The 18,360-nt window shown below is 37.4% G+C and overlaps 1 protein-coding gene across 1 annotated transcript; it reads left to right on the top strand.

Annotated features, from left to right (window-relative positions):
• The first annotated feature begins 11,854 nt into the window (after window positions 1–11,854).
• Window positions 11,855–18,012, top strand: LOC110694493 (E3 ubiquitin protein ligase RIE1-like). Its single transcript, XM_021871677.1, has 5 exons — window positions 11,855–12,544; window positions 14,110–14,229; window positions 14,566–14,698; window positions 14,792–14,950; window positions 17,423–18,012. Exons 1-5 carry the CDS (start codon window positions 12,006–12,008, stop codon window positions 17,567–17,569), a joined length of 1,098 nt encoding a protein of 365 aa, XP_021727369.1. The 5' UTR covers window positions 11,855–12,005; the 3' UTR covers window positions 17,570–18,012.
• The last annotated feature ends 348 nt before the right edge of the window (window positions 18,013–18,360 follow it).

Raw genomic sequence — 18,360 nt, 5'->3', positions numbered from 1 at the left:
TTGTGGTGCATAACCAGCTGTAGTCTCATGAATAATACCCAAAGATTGGAAATAAGCAGGATCATAATACTCTCCTCCCTTGTCAGTTCTCAATTTCTTAATAAAAGATTCTACTTGCACTTCTACCTCTTTCTTATAAATATCAAATTTAACCAAGGCTTCATCTTTGGAATATAAAAGATACACATAGCAAAATCTTGAAAAATCATCAATAAACGTAACTATGTATATTTTATTTCCCAAAGAAGGAGTACTATAAAAGTCACACAAATCACTATGAACCAATTCTAAGATCTTAGAACATCTCTCAACTTTTTTGAAAGGAGTTCTAGTGATCTTATTAAGCATGCAAGTAGTACATTTATCAAGAGCAATATCACATGGAGGAATCAGTTCTAGTTTAGACATGAAAGACAACTTATTGTAATTCACATGACCTAATCTAGAATGCCATAAAGAAAACAAATTCATACTATTGTCATTACCAACATTAAAACAAACATCATCCAACATTATAGACCTCTCTCTTAAAGAAAGTTTAAAAAAAACCATGAGACAAATAACAATGTCCAACAAAAGTGCTACCCTTAGTTATAATACATCTATCTGCTTCAAAAACTAGTCTAAATCCAAGTCTATTAAGGGTTGGGCCGGATACAAGATTTCTAGAAATACTAGGAGCATATAATACATCCCTAAGGATGATACTATTGCCCGAACTAAACATCAGCTCAACTTTTCCTCTTCCTTGGACCATGATGGTAGAGTTGTTTCCTATAAAGAGCTCTTCTCCATCACCAAACTTGTGAAAGGTTTTGAACCAATGCTTCACCTTGCATACATGCCTTGAAGCCCCTGAATCCATCCACCATGAGTCATCATCCTGCACCATAAAAATGTTAGGATCCGTTGCATTTAAATCCATACCGGAATTAAATTCAACCTCATGTAATAAATTACCTTTGTTGGGTTGGTCATTGCTCTTAGAAGCTTGACCATCCTTGGATTTCTCCATTTTCTTCTTGAAAATGTAGCAGTCCTTCTTACGGTGTCCAGTTTTACCGCACTCCCAACAAGCATACTTGTTGTTGTCCTTTTGTTTCTTGGACTTGCCCTTAAAGGAATTAAACTTCTTCCTTTTACCACTAGTTGAAGCACTAGATTTGCCTTCCTCCACCACATTAATGGTGGAAGAACTAGGATTTCCATCCTTAGCCTTCTCCATGGACCTTATCCCTTCTTCAATTTGAATATGGGTAGCCAAATTGGACAAAGATATGTCCTCCTTTTTGTGTTTTAAGTCATGCTGAACATCCTTCCAACTATTGGGCAGCTTATCAATAATACTCGAAACAACAAACAATTCATCAACATTGATACCATGTTGTTTCAAGTTACTATTAATACGTTGTATCTCATTAAACTGGTCCATAATTGATCTACCATCAACAAATTTAAAGTCATTAAAGATACTTACAAGAAATTTCTTGCTTGAGGCATCTTCCGCCATGTACTTACTCTCCAATGATTCCCATAACTCCTTAGCAGACTCGACATGTTAATACACATCGAACAAATCATCCTCCATCCCATTGAGAATATGACCCCGACATATAAAGTCATCATTATCCCACTTAGATTTCTCACGCACATCCTCCATTGTTTCATTCTCATGTTCTACTGGTTTAGGAGTGCTAATCACATAGGCAACCTTCAACGATGTAAGAAGAAAATACATCTTCTTCTTCCATCGTCGAAATTCCACACCGTCAAACTTCTTGAGTTTGACAAAGTTTGTGGTAAGTTCTTTCACACTAGACATGTTGTTCAAACAGTTATCACTTTAGATTGTTAGGGTTTACAATGATTCTACACAACAAGAATCAAATAAAATTGGTGGAACAAACCCTAGAATGTGTATAAATTGCAATGAAATATACAACACCAAATACTTCAAGTAGTATTACAAACCAAGAACTAAATTAACAAAGTAATCCAGAAATTACAACAAAATAACACTAATGTGAAATTTTCTTAAACTTGCCTCACTCTAAGCCGAACACCACCAAGAACATGAGAAATTCAATGACCACGTGAGTCTTCTTTACCGGATACTTGTCTAAGGCGTGTATACACTTTCCTAAAGTGATAATTTCCCCCACCACGGTGCTTGGGTTGGAAACTCACTTTGAGATACAATAGACAACACCACACACTTAGCACAAAGATGTGTGATAAGATGGTTAAATTCTCAACCAATAAACTTAGATGATAGAGAATTAATGAAGAGGTTGCAAAGTTCTTCAATAATGGTGTAGAGAAAGAAAATTTTCGGAGAGGAAGAAGTTTTCTGTATATCGAAAACAAAGACCCCAAATACAATATAAAGGGAATAACCGTAAAAACCGAAGACGAGCGAGGAGGCGCGGGCGCGAGCAAAGAGGCGCGGGCGCGCCACCACAGATGCGCGAGCGCGTTGCCATGGGGCGCGGGCGCGCCACCCTATGCGCGCGGGCGCTCCTCCTCGTTCTTCCAAAATTCCAATTTTTTCCAGCAAGGGTCGCGGTTTTAGCGCGGACTGGAGCGCGGGCGCGCCATCTGAAAGAGCGGGCGGTCCACCTTAAACTGTCAGAATTTTCCAGTAGGGTACGCGGTCGCGCCTCCAAAGCGCGAGCGCTTCTTCATGGTCGCGAACGCAACCATCAACACTCTAAATATCTAACAATGCTTCCCTTAATCCAACATTGGATTACTTGAGCTTGCTTTCAAATCTAGCATTATTTAGATTTACAAAACCCTTAGACTATTTCCATAGTCTCTTCCAAAATCCTATTTTAGGAAGGCGGTTTTGGTATTTATTTTTCCATATTTCATATGCGCAATTTTGCTAGAATAATCACAAAAAGACTTAAGCATTCCGATTGGTGAATAGGTTTTTATTAAAATCAACGCCGTGGATTAAGTGTATCCTTTTCAACCAATTTAGCTATGTATGCATATACATTTCCATATTTGTTAGTTTTCTTCTTAAAAACTTATTTGCAATTGATGGGTCTTTACCCTTCATGCAAATTAATCAAGTTCCAAACATGATTTTCAAACATGTAGTATTTTTCGGGTTTTATGGCCTCTAACCATTATTCGGATTTTGGATTTTTCGAATCTAATTTACAAGACACTATTCCTTACCATCCAATAGTAAATAGTGTTTGGGGTGAAATTACCCCAGCCACGTGGCCCTATGGCTGAGCGACATGTGGCACCTTGCTATTGGTCAGCAGGGCTCCAATCCCTTGCTGACACGTGTCCTAGGAACCCTAAATGGGGAACCAATGCTCCCCACTATAAATAGTGGGAGTATCCTCATTAATGGGGCATTCAACTCAATCCAGAAAATTGAATACATTCATAAATACACTTACACCCAAAACCGAGCAGTATTAATTGCGGAATTCTCCCATTACGCGAGAAGTAATTTCACTCTTTTACGCACTATCTTCCTCCTGTACATCACTGACTTGATCTTCGGAGGCGGAGCTCCACCCAACCGGAGTCTTCGTGGTTTTGCAGGTACAAGCGGCGGAAGGGCATTCTTGGAATTGTAACTCTCCCGCAGGACACATCAAAAAACCCCGAAACAAATAGTATGCTTGTAAGTCTTAGGTTATTTAATAGAAATTTATAGGATTCAATCCAAGCCTTTGGTGAATTCTATACCTATACGGGGTAATTGCATCTAACACTAAGTTTCAAGGTGCTTTTAAAGCCCTTTGATTATATTGATCTTACTCCAACACTTCTAAAGTTTGTGAGTACTGAATTCTCATTTAAGGCACTTGTAAAGTCCTTGTGAGTACTGAATTCTCATTTAAGGCACTTGTAAAGTCCTTTGAGTATTCTTGATCAATCATTCTCATGAAGCCCTTCTAAAGTCTTCAAAGATTCTCAGTTTAAATTTGTTGCTAATCTCGATAGTCACCGAGTTCACTTTCCTCCCACTTGTCATTTTGGAAATGTGTTACTTTCCAGAAGGACACCACTTAGAGCAACAAATACTATATTCTCAATCAGGTTGTGGAAGTAATGCCCGTAGTCTCACTTGAATTCTTACAAAGAGACATGAATATTGTCTTTGGGTAAAAGTTCGTTGTGAAACAAACAGTTAGGTCCCACTTGAGCTATCTTAGCCTTTATTTTGGCTCCCACTGAGCCAATTAGCTCCCATTGAGCTAGTGAGCTCCTACTGAGGCTAAGAACCTTAGACATATTCTTGAAAAGACGCTAGAAACTATTTCTATCCATAACTAAATATGGTGTCCTTTCTTAGCTTCGACAATTTTGCTTAGTGTAACACTAGTCATTTGTGCAAACCTTTAAGAACTTTATAGGAAGGGATGTGATCTATCATCATTCGAGTCATTTTCAAATGGCATCGAGGTCTCCATCAAAACATACTATATTCTTTAGGGATCTAATTATGAAATTCCAATTTCATAACTTTGATATGATCACTCTTGGCTCAAGCAAACATCGCTCAATCTAATCTAGACGTTTTGATATCTTGCCAAGTTGATTCTATACTTCACTGAACTTTTGAGCTACTCAAGATCCAGTTTGTTCACATGTGATGAATATAGTCATATTCTTTCAAATTCTTGTGAAAACGTTGAAGTAATGGAATTCTCTTTACACTACAAGAAATAGGCTTATTACCGACGGACTTCTTCCGACGGACAAGATATTCCGTCGGAAACCCCGTATATTCCGACGGATTTCCTACAGAATTTAAACCCGTTGGAATATATGGGCTTTCCGACGGAATTTTCCGTCGAAATAATAATTTTCCGGCGGAATTAAAATCCGTCAGAATATTAATTTTCCGGCGGAATTAAAACCCGTCAGAATTTTCCGACGGAATATTCCCTCGGAAATCCCAAACATTCCGACGGAATTTCCGTCGGAATAATAATTTAATTTTTTTAAAAAACCCGGAAACCCTAATCCCCCTCCCCTTTCATTTCTCTTTTCTCTCTCCTCTCTTCTGCCGCTTTTCCCTTTCTCTCTCCTCTCCTCATCTTCTCCTTCCTCCTTCTTCGTTCTCCCCGTATTCTCTCTCCCCCTTCCTCCTCTGATCTCTTCTCCTTCTCCTCCTCCTTTTCTCTTTTCTCTCATCAACCACAACTACCACCAGCCCAAAAATGAAGCCGTCATTAAGGTCCGCCATTGTTAAGGTCCGCCATTGTCATTTTTAAAGGTTTTTAAGGTCAATTTCAACCAAGAAAACTCTAAATCTACAGTTTTCTTGGTCGAAATTGGCCTTATTTACCAAGTTTGAGGTGAAGTTCGAACTTATTTCAAATTTTGAGGTAAGTTTCGTGATTTTAATTATTTTTGTTTTTTTTTTTGAAATTTTTGTTTTGAAATTTCTGGTTTTTGCAAGATCTATTTCTGGATTTTTTGGTTTCGAATTATTTCTGGTTTTTTTTTGTTTCGAATTATTATGGGTTGTTTTTGTTTCGAATTATTATTGGTTGTTTTTGTTTCTAATTATTACTAGGTTAGGGGTTGCGGTGGTGAAGTGGGGTTACAGTGGTGGGGTTAAGGGTGTAGGTTGGGTTTACGGTGGTACGGTTCTGGTGGGTGGGGGTGGCGGTGGGGTGGTCAGCAGGGGTGGCGGTGGGGTGGGTTGGGGTGGTGAGCAAGGGTGGATCTGGGTGGGATAAGGGGTCTGGTCTGGGTTGGGGTTGGTGGTGTTGTGGGGTAGGGGGCAGGGGGTGGGCTGGTGGTGTGTGTGGGGTGGGCTGGTGGTGGTGTGTCGGGTAGTCAGGGTGTAGGTGGAAGGGGGTGGGCTGGGGGTGTCTGGGCAGGTGCGGGGGGTTGGGGGTGGTCTGTTTTTTTTTTATTTTTTTTTGTTGACTTTTCCGTCAGAATATACCTTTTCCGATGGAAAATTTTGTCGGAATGTACCTCTTCCGACGGAATTTTCCGTCGGAAATCTACCCACCTCCGACGGAAATTTCCGTCAGAAATTTGCGACGAAATTTCAATTAAAGTCAAAATCAGCGCCGACAGAATTAGATCCGTCGGAATAACGCCTTCCGACGGAATTTCCGCCGTAAAAGGTCGAATTTCCGACAAAGGATGTTACGACATGCTAACTATGACGGAATTCCGTCGGAAAGCCAGATTCCGACGGGATTTCCTATGTTTCCGACTGAATTTTTCCGTCGGAATCCAGCTGTTTTCTTATAGTGTTAGCTTTCGGAGTCAATTGACTATACCAAGCACAATCGCTCCTTTCTTTGTCGATTTCAACAAGTAAAACTTGCTTGCCTTAGAACGATTCCGAATCGATCAACTATCAAGAGTCTATATAGAGCCTTGAGTGAGTTCTTGTCGATGTGACATTTGCTAAAGATGTTTGGAACACAAATCATGTCCATGACATGAACCTTATGAGTTTTCATGTTAGAGAAATGTTTGTTTATAATCAGGCATCCTTGACTCATGGCTTAAACAACCATGTCATTCAAATAAAACCAACAACTATTGATCTTTTACTTTAAATGTGAGTCTTTCCGTGTGTACACGGATCGTTTGCTGATTATGGAACACAATAATCTTTATTTTTTTCTGGCCTTAGCTTTAAAAGGTCTTCAAACAAAGCAGATGACCTTACAACTGATGTAGCACCACTTGCTTCATTCCAAGCTTGTAAGTCAATAACTTAGCTTAACTGCGTTTGTTTTGAGGTCACTTCAAAAGTGGAACTTTCAAGCAGTATCTAATACTTGTGAAGATAAGTTGCTAAGTTTAAATACGATAACATGAACTCTTAGGTAGAATTGGAATCTCAAATTCCTTTTCTAGGTTCCTTATTTCCTATATTTCTTATCATACATCATCTCATAACTTTTAAGAACCATTTCTTTAAGTGTTTTGACTTTTATACTTTGTTAGGCATAATTAAGCATCTAATGCGCCGTAAATAAATTTCCATCTTTTCCTTTAATTCGGACTTGAATTACTACATCAATGAGTCCTACTCATTAGTGTATGAAGAGAAAAGATATGTTGGTTGTCAACTATTGACAATTCGAGTTTTTCAACTCAATACTTCATGTTCATCAAAACTACCTAGTATTTTGAATACATGATATCCAACCGTCCTTTAGGAATTTAGTCATAAAAGTCAATTATGAGAAGTTTTATTTTAGAAATGCCTTTTCTTTCCTTAAGAACCATTCTCAAAAGATTTCCTTTAACCAATCATTGGAAACATTATAATTTGATTTAGAACTCTACAAATATAAGTGCAAAGTATTACCATTTATCAAGATAACATAATAAGCATTGAAATACATGCAAACAAGCAATTTCAATCTTATTAAGCGTTTTATCCTCGCATTAAAATTTGTCCCATTTAGGCAAGAATAAAACGATTCCAAGATCCCAAAAATCAAAAAGTGATTAAGCATGATTTGGCTTGTCTTAACACTTAATATTTTAAGGTAAGCAATCTAATTGCTAATAGCTCTAAGCTACTCTTGGTTTGATAAAACATCGCATCTAATGCTTTCTTGACGTTTTATCTCCATTGCCACGACATCTAAGGACTCCTTACTGATATCGTTGAGTCTAACCAAAACTAACGTGTATGCGATGCCTTGCTTTGGCAAGCCCACCAACATACCTTACTTCCCTAGGAAAATAGTAATGATGTACTTTGGCACAACCCATTACTATTCTCATTAGTTCCGTAAGTGTCAATTTGGAATGACAAATTTAACTCAATTTCTTTGGGACTTAGGGTTTCTATGTTGGTTGATTTAAGTGAACTAAACTAATCATCACAACATTCAAAATCCTAAACATGCATCTAACATCGCAATTATATAAGCAAAATATATAAAGCATAATTCAAGATGCATTTGGCAATTAGCATGACCCCTTGAGTCTTCAAGTCTTCAAGGGTCTTCATCACATCATCTCGGCCTCATCTTCTAAGAATCGCCATCTTCGAGACATCGCCATTAATAATGCAACTACTAGTAAATACGACTAGGACTAATCTCAATATTAAGGTACAAAAATACGCAACGGTACGCAGATCGTATTTAGATTTACAAAAAATACATAACGGATCGCAGTTTGTATTTACTATCCTAATCGAGCCCCACTAGTTGCCATTTTCATAAAACCTGTGATTGAATATTCATTCCATTCATCCATTCACTATATGTGAATAGCCCATGCATTTTACAACGTAAAACAAGTAACAATGCGTAACACGCACAAACTAGTAACTAATTTAGATGGTTAATCCAATTAACGCCCTAATTAAACTAGTCTAAGTTGTTAACTGATTATGTGATTAAACGCAATAAAATTAGCTCAAGTAATTAACAAAGCTCCCACTAAATTCCGCATCCAACTTAATTAAAATTATCCTAATTAATTTAATTAAGCTGGTTTACCCAAATTTTGCCAAAATTATTTTGCAAGTGCCGGCAAAAACCGAGGCCTAGCCTCGTTTTAATAATTAAATAAAATAATTAAAACGACAAAATCGCAAAATAGTAGCCCACCAACCGGCCGAGGGCCTAGCATCCAAGCCATGGGGCTAGGGTTACTAGGCACCAAGGCCAAGGCTTGCGTGCAGGTGCTGGCATGCCCAGCTAGCAGCGCATGCCACGCCTGCTGGCACCAGCAGCCTTACAACATGCTATGCATCCTCGCACGTTGCTGGCGCTGGCAGCGTGTGGCTGGCCTGCTAGTGTTCGCAAGCCTCGCTGCCGAGCAGCACTTGCAGGCAGGCTTTAGCATCCACGCAACAGCTCGCATCACTGCACCAAGCTCACACACACGCACCATGAGTCGCGCATTGATGCACCAGCAGCCCCGCACACCTCGGCAGCCCGGCTGGCTGAGGGAGTGCTCGGGGTTTGTGTGCCTCGATTTACGTGCTCGTGCCCTCGGGATTTTATCCCGATTTTTTGTGTGATAATAAAATTAATTCTAAATTAATTTTAGAACCAATATTGAGCAAAAATGAATATAAAACAAGTCCAACTTAAATAAATTCAATTTTAGTGCACAAACAAAAATTAATTCAAGAACCATTCTTTAAATTATTTTTGGCTCAACTTGATGCTATAAAAATTGAGGGCTATTCTCACAATTAATTTAACCAAACATAAATTAATAATGAGATTTGACAAAATAAAAGGAGTTGGAAAAATAACCACAATCATCCAATGAAAAATTTCCAACACTAACTTGTGTTAACTTGAAAAATTACATCTTCCAATATGAAGATTAATTAAATTTCAATCACAAGTTTTGAACTTTTAAGACTTTAAGTAACTCAAAAAATGATTAAATAAAAAATTAGTTCAACATGGAATCTAGTAAAGTTCCAACCAAATAAACAAATAAAATTGGATCTTTAACATTTTAAGGGCTTCAAAAATAACAAATTCACCATAAACATTCACACTCAAAGCAATTATTTGCAAAAATGTGAAATTGAAAGTTTATGTGAAAAATGAGCCAACCAAATTAAGCACCTATTAGAACTTTGTAATCATGCTTAAAAAGGCTTATAATTGCAGTAGATTAATGATGTAACCATACACATAATCTAACATTAACATGCCATAATTAATCAAGGTTTAAAGATTTAAAATTTTTCGTCAAAAACAAAAAAAAACCCCTCGAAAAACATGTTTCTGGGTAGATTTTGGCTACTGGACAAGCCTCTAAAAGGGTCAAAACTAATTTAGAACATCGATTTCACCCAAAATTCACTACTTTTGGGTCGAAATCTGGGCTCTTGAGCCAAAATTAGCTTAAATACGAGATTAAAACTAATTAAAACAAACTTCGAATCTAATTAGAAAGCAAAACCAGAAATTTAAATCCATTTAAATCACCTTAATTAATTATTAGTTACAATAATTAAATGAGCGCGACTCCGATACCGCTGTTTGGTTTCATAGTGTCCGACACTACGCGGAATGAAACCCTCTCAAAATCCGTACACAAATTATAGTAACTAAACATGCATATTAACAATTACATAATTAAATAACAAAGAGAAAGAAAACGATCATACCCTTGATGCGTGCTTAGCTCCTTTTAGAGCTCAAACTTAAAAGCGTAAAGCTCCGCAAATGCGCAAGCCTCCAACAGCTCTCACCCTCGAGACCCGACCCGAACGGCCCCTACCCCGAAGCTTATTCGGGGCTAGACCAAAATAATACTAGAGTATTACGAACTTAAAGGTTTTCTCACCTATTGGGAGATGCCTTATTGAGTTCAACTCAATGCCTAATCCCAACTCCTAAAGTTGGTATTTATAGGCAAAGGCTCCCAAAAACTTCAATCATCTTTCCATGTGGGAGAAACGATAGAGTGAAAAAAGTAAGCAATTAATTTAATTCTAAATTAAATTAAATAGCAAGACAAATAATAAAACAACACTTGGCACACACATGGGAGGGGTTAGGTGAGGACCACAAGGGAGGATCACATCTCCCCTTGTTCCCCAAGCAAAAGCTCTCCCTTCTAAGCATGCACCACGTGGCAACCCTTTGCCTTGGGTGACAAGGGTTCCACGTGGGCAGCCCTTGAGCTCACGGCTAGGCCTACAAGCACAGTAGGCCCGCAAGCTTGCTGCTGGGCGCTGCTCGCTTGTAGGCTGCCCTTGCGGCTAGTGGCTAAACGAAGCCTAGCTAGCTAGCTAACGCTGCTAGCACGCATGCTAGCTTGGCCAGCTCGCACAGCCCCGCGTCACTCGACCAGCTTGCTGCTCGGCCTGTGCGAGGGCTTGTGCGGCGATAGCACGCCCAACCCCGCATGCCCCGGCCAGCACCACGCTGAGCCTATGTGAGGCCTTGGGTTGCGGTTTGGCCTTGCCTCCACTAGAGTGGTGCGACAAGTCCTTGTGCTAGCCTAGTATGTCGTGTCGTTTGATTATTTTACGTCTCGTTGATTCCTAGAATCGTCTTAACTTACGACGTTCGGTTTTCGACGCTCTAAGCTCGGAACCCGACGTCTATGTTCGTAATACTCTAATGACTCATTTAATCCTTTCAATTAATTCGTCGTGTCGTTTCGGTTCGGTTACTCAATTGGGTGTGACCCGAAGGGTTCAGTCAAGATTACGCTGTAATATTAATTATGCATTAATATTACTGATTGGAAGCGGCCTCCAGCTAGGCATTCCGATCACTTGACCTCACTAAATAATTAGTTTTCTAATAATTCCGAACCCTCTAACGGAATAATATACTTGTTCGAAGGACACCATTCCTTTCACATTTGGCTTTAACTACCCTTCAACCTTAAAACCCACAACAAAGAAAAATCCTTGATCTAGTTTTAATTATCCTTCAATCACCCTCAACAAAATGTATTGTACATGTAATAACTCGTCTCCTTTTTTTTTTTTTAAAAAAAAAAAAAACTCCCTATGTTCTTTTAATATTTGCATCAATTTGAGTCTTTGATCAATATATCTGTCAAGATAAAACTTTTATGGAGTATTCATTTAATAATAGTAAAAAAGATAAAGTTAAAAGAGAGTATGTGAACAATGCATTATTATTTATTTATTTATTTATTGAAACATAATAGGCATTATTTAAAGTGGCTGGAAAACGAATAAAGAGTATATAAAGAAAAAAAAATTGACAAAATAACATAAGATTAGGGGTATAATTCCCGTAAAAAAAAAAAAGAGGGGTTTTAAATTCTATTCCGTATTATGCTACGTAGTATATTTTTTTTTGCTTGGTATACTACGTAGTATTTAGTGTAATACAAACAAAGTTTTATTCAATTTTTAACTTTACTACGCAACAAGTCTCACAAAGTATCAAATTAGCCTCAATTATTACAACAAAAAAACAAATTCAATCCATTTTTTTCTCCTTTGTTATAAATCGATCCAATTTCGTAAGAAACAAACAAACAAAAACCATTTTTTTCGATTATAGGAAATGTCTGAATCGTCGAACGTCTCGGCGCCGCTGCTGCGGTCGTTGCAAGGGTCGTCGGAGGCGGAGAATTCACCAAGGATGCCACAATCAACGGCGTTAGCCCTTCTTCTAGGCCGAGCTGCCGGCCGCCGTGGTCCGTCGATGTTAGTCCGAGAGACGGCGGCGCGTGAGCTCGAGGAGCGTCGAGCTGATTGGGGGTATTCCAAGCCAGTTGTTGCTCTTGATATGTTGTGGAATATGGTGTTTGTTGTTGCTTCATTTGTGATGCTGATTTTTACTTTTGATGAAAACCCTAATGTTCCGATTAGGGTTTGGATCTGTGGGTATGCTGTGCAGTGTTTGGTTCATGTTTTGTTGGTGTGGATGGAGTATCGGAGGCGGAGGAGGAGTGGAAGTTTGAGTGTCCGTCGTGGTAGGGATGATGATGTCGATGTTGAGGCGGGCGAGGGGGGTGAGTTTAGGGGGAGGTATGATTTGGATGGTAATGATAGTGATGGGGATGATGATGGAGTTATGTTTGGGGGTTCTGCTCAGTCAAGGTATAAAATAAGCTTTAATTCGGGTTTTGTTTAGCTGATTTGTTAGTGAATTCGACCTCGAAAATGATCTCATGTGTTAATTTTTTATATTGCTAAAGTATTGCATATTTGTTTGTGAGTTAATGTTAGTTTCATGTGTTAATTTTTTATATTGCTAAAGTTTGGCATATGTGTTTGTGAGTTAATGTTAGTGTTGTTTTCAAGCTTGTGAAGGTATAGATAATAATAGCTGAAGAAGTATAATGTTATTCGAAAGAGTCTGAAATTGAGTAGCAGCAAATTCAGTTGATAGTAGTGCTGAAGACTTTAATTTGTAATTATAGATATAAGAAGAGGGGGACAGAGTTATATAACTTAAAGAGTTTGGGGAAACAAAAGAAAAGGTGGCTAAGGTCGTCTCAAAAGCCATTCTTATAGGTGAAATTAGACTTGATGCTTTTATGATAGATTTTGTAAGGAACTACTTTGTTTCCTTACCTGTAGAATGATGCTGATTGTTTAATAGGTTGGCATTCATAATAATATATAGTTGGAGTCTATAAAGTTATAAAATACACACTGAAGCAATCTATGCTGGAGTTTGATTTATTATGACAATCAGATTCTTCATTTCATCTCATGTACCGTTTGTTTCGCACTGCAGGTTTATGAAGACTTAACTTTTTATTTAGGACCAAACCACGTAAAATGTATCATAAATGACTGAGCTTGAAAGCTGAACTTATACCCTAATACGACTATTTTAACTACATAAGTGAAGCTGCATAACCCCATGAAGTAAAGAGGAACTTGGACTTTATAAATGTAATACTTAGAAATTTGATGTTGATCATCTTACACTCTTGGCTTCTTTAAGTGTTCTTAATCAACAGTTGCCCCAAATCATGTTTCTTGTAGCATAGTTGCTGTTACAAAGGGAGTTGTCCTGAAGATGATATAAGAAAGGTGTTACTGTGTTAGTGCTTAAGGAAGAGGTGTTTATGTTTAGAGTAGTGGGTCTAGAGTTTTGATATTTGGTTCAATTATTTATTTGGAGAGAAAAATTCTGGGTTTCTGGTTTGGAGAATTGTGTTTTAAGCTGACAGGAGGCGCATAGAGAGAGGGTAGGGACTAGGGAACATGCTAATGATTAAGCTTGCACTAATGTTTTTTTTAGAAACAATGATCCAAATTCCTTCACTGATGTAGCTTAACATTGTGTTTGGAATACTTGGGTAGTAATGGTGGAGGGAAAGGGAAGGCAAAGGGAAGGGAAGGCAAGGGAAGAAAAGGGAGGGAATGAAAAGGCAGGGAGAAGTGGGTTTGTGTTTATTAATCGGGAAAGAAACCTGTCTTTTCCCATCATCCACATTGCTCTTCCTCCCCCGTTCATAGTAATGGATAATTGATCATTGAAATCAAACACTATAATAACATTTATCATGGTTGTCAATTGCCATCATCACAAATTAATAATTACTCTTCTGCATTGCTGCATTCTTTCTTTTTTAAGTATTCTTTGACTGCTGTATAACTTAATAGCCTACTTGTATTGTGGTGTTTAATGTTTATTTGTAATGGTACAGTTTCTCCAAAAAATGCGAATCTGTGAACACAATGGCATCATTTCTTTGGTGGATTGTTGGCTTTTATTGGGTGGTTTCTGGTGGGGAGCAGCTACTGCAAGATGCCCCACGGTTGTATTGGTATGTTCCTTTTACCCTCCAAACACTAAAATCACCCCCAATCCCCAGTGAAGAAGTTAAAATGAATGAAAAGATAAATAGAAAGGAATTGTAGAAGAATTTTATCTATGAACAGGTCCAACTGATAAGTTATGTCTGGACTGTTTAATATTACCAGAATATGGTTGAGGAGGGTCCGTCTTACAATTTGTTGATTCATTTTTGTAAACTTTAATTGCCTGTATTGTGCTTTAATTTGCACTTTGGTGCCCTTCTTTTTGCCAGATATCTTCATAATGATTTTACCTTTAATCATGTCTGCTATATTTCTAATCAATTAAATGCTTATTTGTGCAGGTTGACTGTTGTTTATCTGGCATTTGATGTTTTCTTCGCCATATTCTGTGTTGTGCTGGCCTGTTTAATAGGGATCGCCCTATGTTGCTGTCTTCCATGCATTATAGCAATTCTTTATACAGTTGCTGGACATGTATGGAAATATACCCTATTCTAGTTAAAAATCACCTAGTTACTCCGTGGCCTTTGATTTATTGCTTATTCATTTTTATGGTCTGGAAAACAGGAAGGTGCCTCTGAGGCAGATCTTAGTGTGCTTCCAAAATACAAATTTCAGGCATCAGCTAATGATGAAAAGCTTGATGTGCGTGCTGGAGTGATGGTTCCAATGGAGTCTAGTAGTGGATACTTGGCGACTGAACGTGTTCTTTTACCTGAAGATGCAGTAAGTCCTCTTCTTTTTGTATTTTGAAGTTGGCATTGCCTGAGCAGAGTACAAAATTCATGCGAAAATTATACTTGCTGCCGTTATTGTGAAATATGCTTACATTGGGGTTGCTGTGTCATTTGTGTGGAATCGAACTGCTAATATTGCTGAGAAAGAGTGAAGGGTATTGGCTGTGGTCATTTTCTTTCTTTCTTTTTTTCTTTTTTCTTGTTTTGTTGTTTTTTGTGATGGGGAGAGGGGGGGGGGTGGTCTGAGGTCAAGTGGAGGTACAGAGAGGGGAAAAGGATTGTGGTTGAACTGTGAGGTGATATTGGTCAATGTGTTAATCAGCTTTATCTATCCTGAATCACAAGTGAAGAAATTAGATTATCACATACTCCGTAAATCGTACGGGTAATGATTTTTTGACATCCACATGACAGTGAGTCAGTGACCAGTGCTCTCAGGAGACATGAATCCTTATATTGTAAAATCAAGTTATTTGATTGCTAGTCGGTGAATTTCATGAATGATAAGGAATGACAACCTCTATGTGATACCTTAGCCTTTTTGTTCGATTACTCCCTCATTCCCATAATAAAGAATAAAGTGTATATATTCCTTTTTGGGTGCTCCAAATTGTTGTGCCTTTTGTAATAGTTCTATTAATATTTACATAATTTAACCTTAATACACCTACATTTTTAACTTTCCCAAAAACCTTTACATTTTTTCAATTTTATGTGCCATAATCTACATTAAAGATTCATTAAATGTCATCATACCTTTCCCATATAAAATACCCATCTACATTAAAGATTCACTAAATGTCATTATTTACTCTCTTTTCTTTTTTTTTTTTTTTTTTTTTTTTAACCTTTCCCATATTAAAATACCCCTACTTTTAAGAATATTACAGTCCCTTTACTACCCTTTAATCCTTTATTCCCTTGAATAAGAGAAATGGGCATTATATTATGGGGCAGAGGGATTTTATGTTTGGTTCTTTGCCTTAGAAGATGGAACTAGGAAAATCCTAAACTATGAGATTACCTTGGCTTTAGAAACTATTTTCGCTCTCTTGTTTAAAAGGTCAAATCTTCATTATATATTTATGAACTTTTCATCTCAATTCATGTACAAATGAACACTCGCGCTACCCTTTATCCTAGTTCCCAATCTACCTAGGGATGATGAAGTTTTTTTTTGTTTTTGTTTTTTTTTTTTTTTTTTTTAAAGTCTAAAATACAGATACGGTGGACCCTTCCACTTACATCTTTGCTTCATAAGCATTCTCCTCATCCCCCTTTCTATCCTCAATGTTGTGGAATCCATCTATTACTTTGATGTAGGAAGCCTAAATACTTCTTCCATTTCAACATAATTGCACCAGTTCCAATTGGCACATTATTTAAGAAAGAAGAATTAGAATATTTTTAAGACAACACTAGTTACAGTACCCTTCTAAGGGTGTGGAGAGAGATGCGTGTGGGGTCATGAAAGGAAAATTTTGAGTCAAAAATAGTCTTTTTGTCCTAATTTGCCTACCAAATAAGGAAACGGTGCATAACATATCTGAAAAACGGTGCAAACATATTGAAATGGAGGAAGTAATTATGACCAGTGACAAATTAGTAATTATGACCAGTGCTGAACTCTAGCTATGAATTGACCAACATTTTTCTCATCACAGATTGATAATGATGAATAGAAAAGAGGGAAGTTGGAACTGTGATCATAACTTTATCTATTTACTACTTAGCAATGATCTGGCAATTGATTATATCCTCACAACATCCAATAGTCCTAATAGTGCTCAATTTGATTGTTCTTCGTGGAGTGGGAGAGTATTGTCATTCTCATGTAAATGATATCGTTGTCAAAGTCTGATATTGGTTTTTGTCTGCTGAGAGTTGATGTTAGGTTACGTATAACTTAAGTGGGTTGCTACTTTTCCGAGTTATGGTTCAGTTTAATCAGGAATAACGTTGGGTACAGGTGCTAATTTTAGGTAGGATTCTTGCGAGGTGCTAATTTGATGGCTTAGTTTAGTTTTGTAGTTACTTTCCAAAGCATTGGGCTAGAGTGGTGTCTGACATGGATAAAAAAAATTATACCTAAATCTTACTCAAGTGTGAAATGGGTAAAGCAAAAAGGGATCCAAGTGAAGTGAAATTCCCTAGGTTATATGATCAGCATGATTTAGAGTATATTATGCAATGTCTTTATGAATCCAATGTGATTAGGATTGAAAGTGTCATGCTATGGATGGTACTATATGTCATTTTCTATTTTAATAATAAGTTGTCTTAATGTTCCTATCATTCTTGAAGACCTCTTTGTTTGCATTTCTGTTCTTTTGCATGGCGTTACTTAAATGCATCTGATGTAAATTCTAAATTTCTAATCCTGTTAGGCTGCTACCTGCTGTTTGTGATGCGAGTTCTCTTTTTTTTATGTGATAAAAATTACTATTACTCCAATCTGCAGGAGTGCTGTATCTGTCTCAGTTCATATGATGATGGAGCGGAGCTGAATGCTCTTCCTTGCAACCATCATTTCCATGCACCATGCATTGTGAAGTGGCTTAAGATGAATGCAACATGCCCCCTTTGCAAATACAACATCGTCAAATGATAGTACATCTCTGAACATACGAAGGAAACTGTTTAGCTCTCAATTGGCTTTCTATTTGTACAGATTTGAAAGGGAAGGAAAATAGTTCCAAGCGTGTGATGGTCATCATTTTGGTCCTTGATTTGCTGCCTTTTCAAATTGCTTGCAGCTATCATTCTTTTATAGATGCTTCTTCCTGCTGGATTGACCAGCCTGATAAATTCAAATCAAGTTAACGCTTGAATGGATGAAAGATCTTCTACTTAGCTATGTATATCGTTTGATTATACTTTTGATTGTAATTATAGAGGTACCAAAATTTCACGCAAAGATTTTAGTGCTGTAAGTCTTATGATCATTGTGTGATTTATGTAATCAGTTTATACGGACCCGTAAAAAAAATTTATTTCTGCTGTTTTGTTGAATAATATTTTGTTCTAGAAATTAGAAGAAAGAGTTGTTTCTATTTCATGTTTGGTTTATCATTTTAACAGGTGACTTTATTTAAATTCACTATGTGATTATTAAACTTGGATGTAGGTAATACTAACGGTCATTGATGGTAAATGTATACTCGTAGTTGATAATCTGAGGTAACATTTATAATACACCCTCAGTCCCTTAAAAAAACGATCCTTTTGGGCATTTTTTACGGGATTAAGAAACTTAAGTGGGAAGTACAAGTGTATAGGAAAGTTAATAAAAGTACATTGAAAAGGTAAATTTACATGGGAATTGCAAAAAAGTAAAAAAAGTACATGAAAAAAGAAAAAATTTATATGAGGAAGCAAATTTTACACAAATATTATTGT

This window comes from Chenopodium quinoa, unplaced genomic scaffold (assembly GCF_001683475.1).
Source record: "Chenopodium quinoa cultivar QQ74 unplaced genomic scaffold, ASM168347v1, whole genome shotgun sequence".
Taxonomy (NCBI): Eukaryota; Viridiplantae; Streptophyta; class Magnoliopsida; order Caryophyllales; family Amaranthaceae; genus Chenopodium; species Chenopodium quinoa.
This window is presented reverse-complemented; position numbering and strand designations above follow the sequence as displayed.

Bases quoted from the DNA above. Each gene is read 5' to 3' on its own strand.
- LOC110694493 (XM_021871677.1), top strand. From the start codon at position 12,006: ATGTCTGAATCGTCGAACGTCTCGGCGCCGCTGCTGCGGTCGTTGCAA. The intron at 14,699-14,791 runs GTATGGAAATAT...TCTGGAAAACAG, and splicing joins TTTATACAGTTGCTGGACAT to GAAGGTGCCTCTGAGGCAGA. The intron at 14,951-17,422 runs GTAAGTCCTCTT...TCCAATCTGCAG, and splicing joins TTCTTTTACCTGAAGATGCA to GAGTGCTGTATCTGTCTCAG.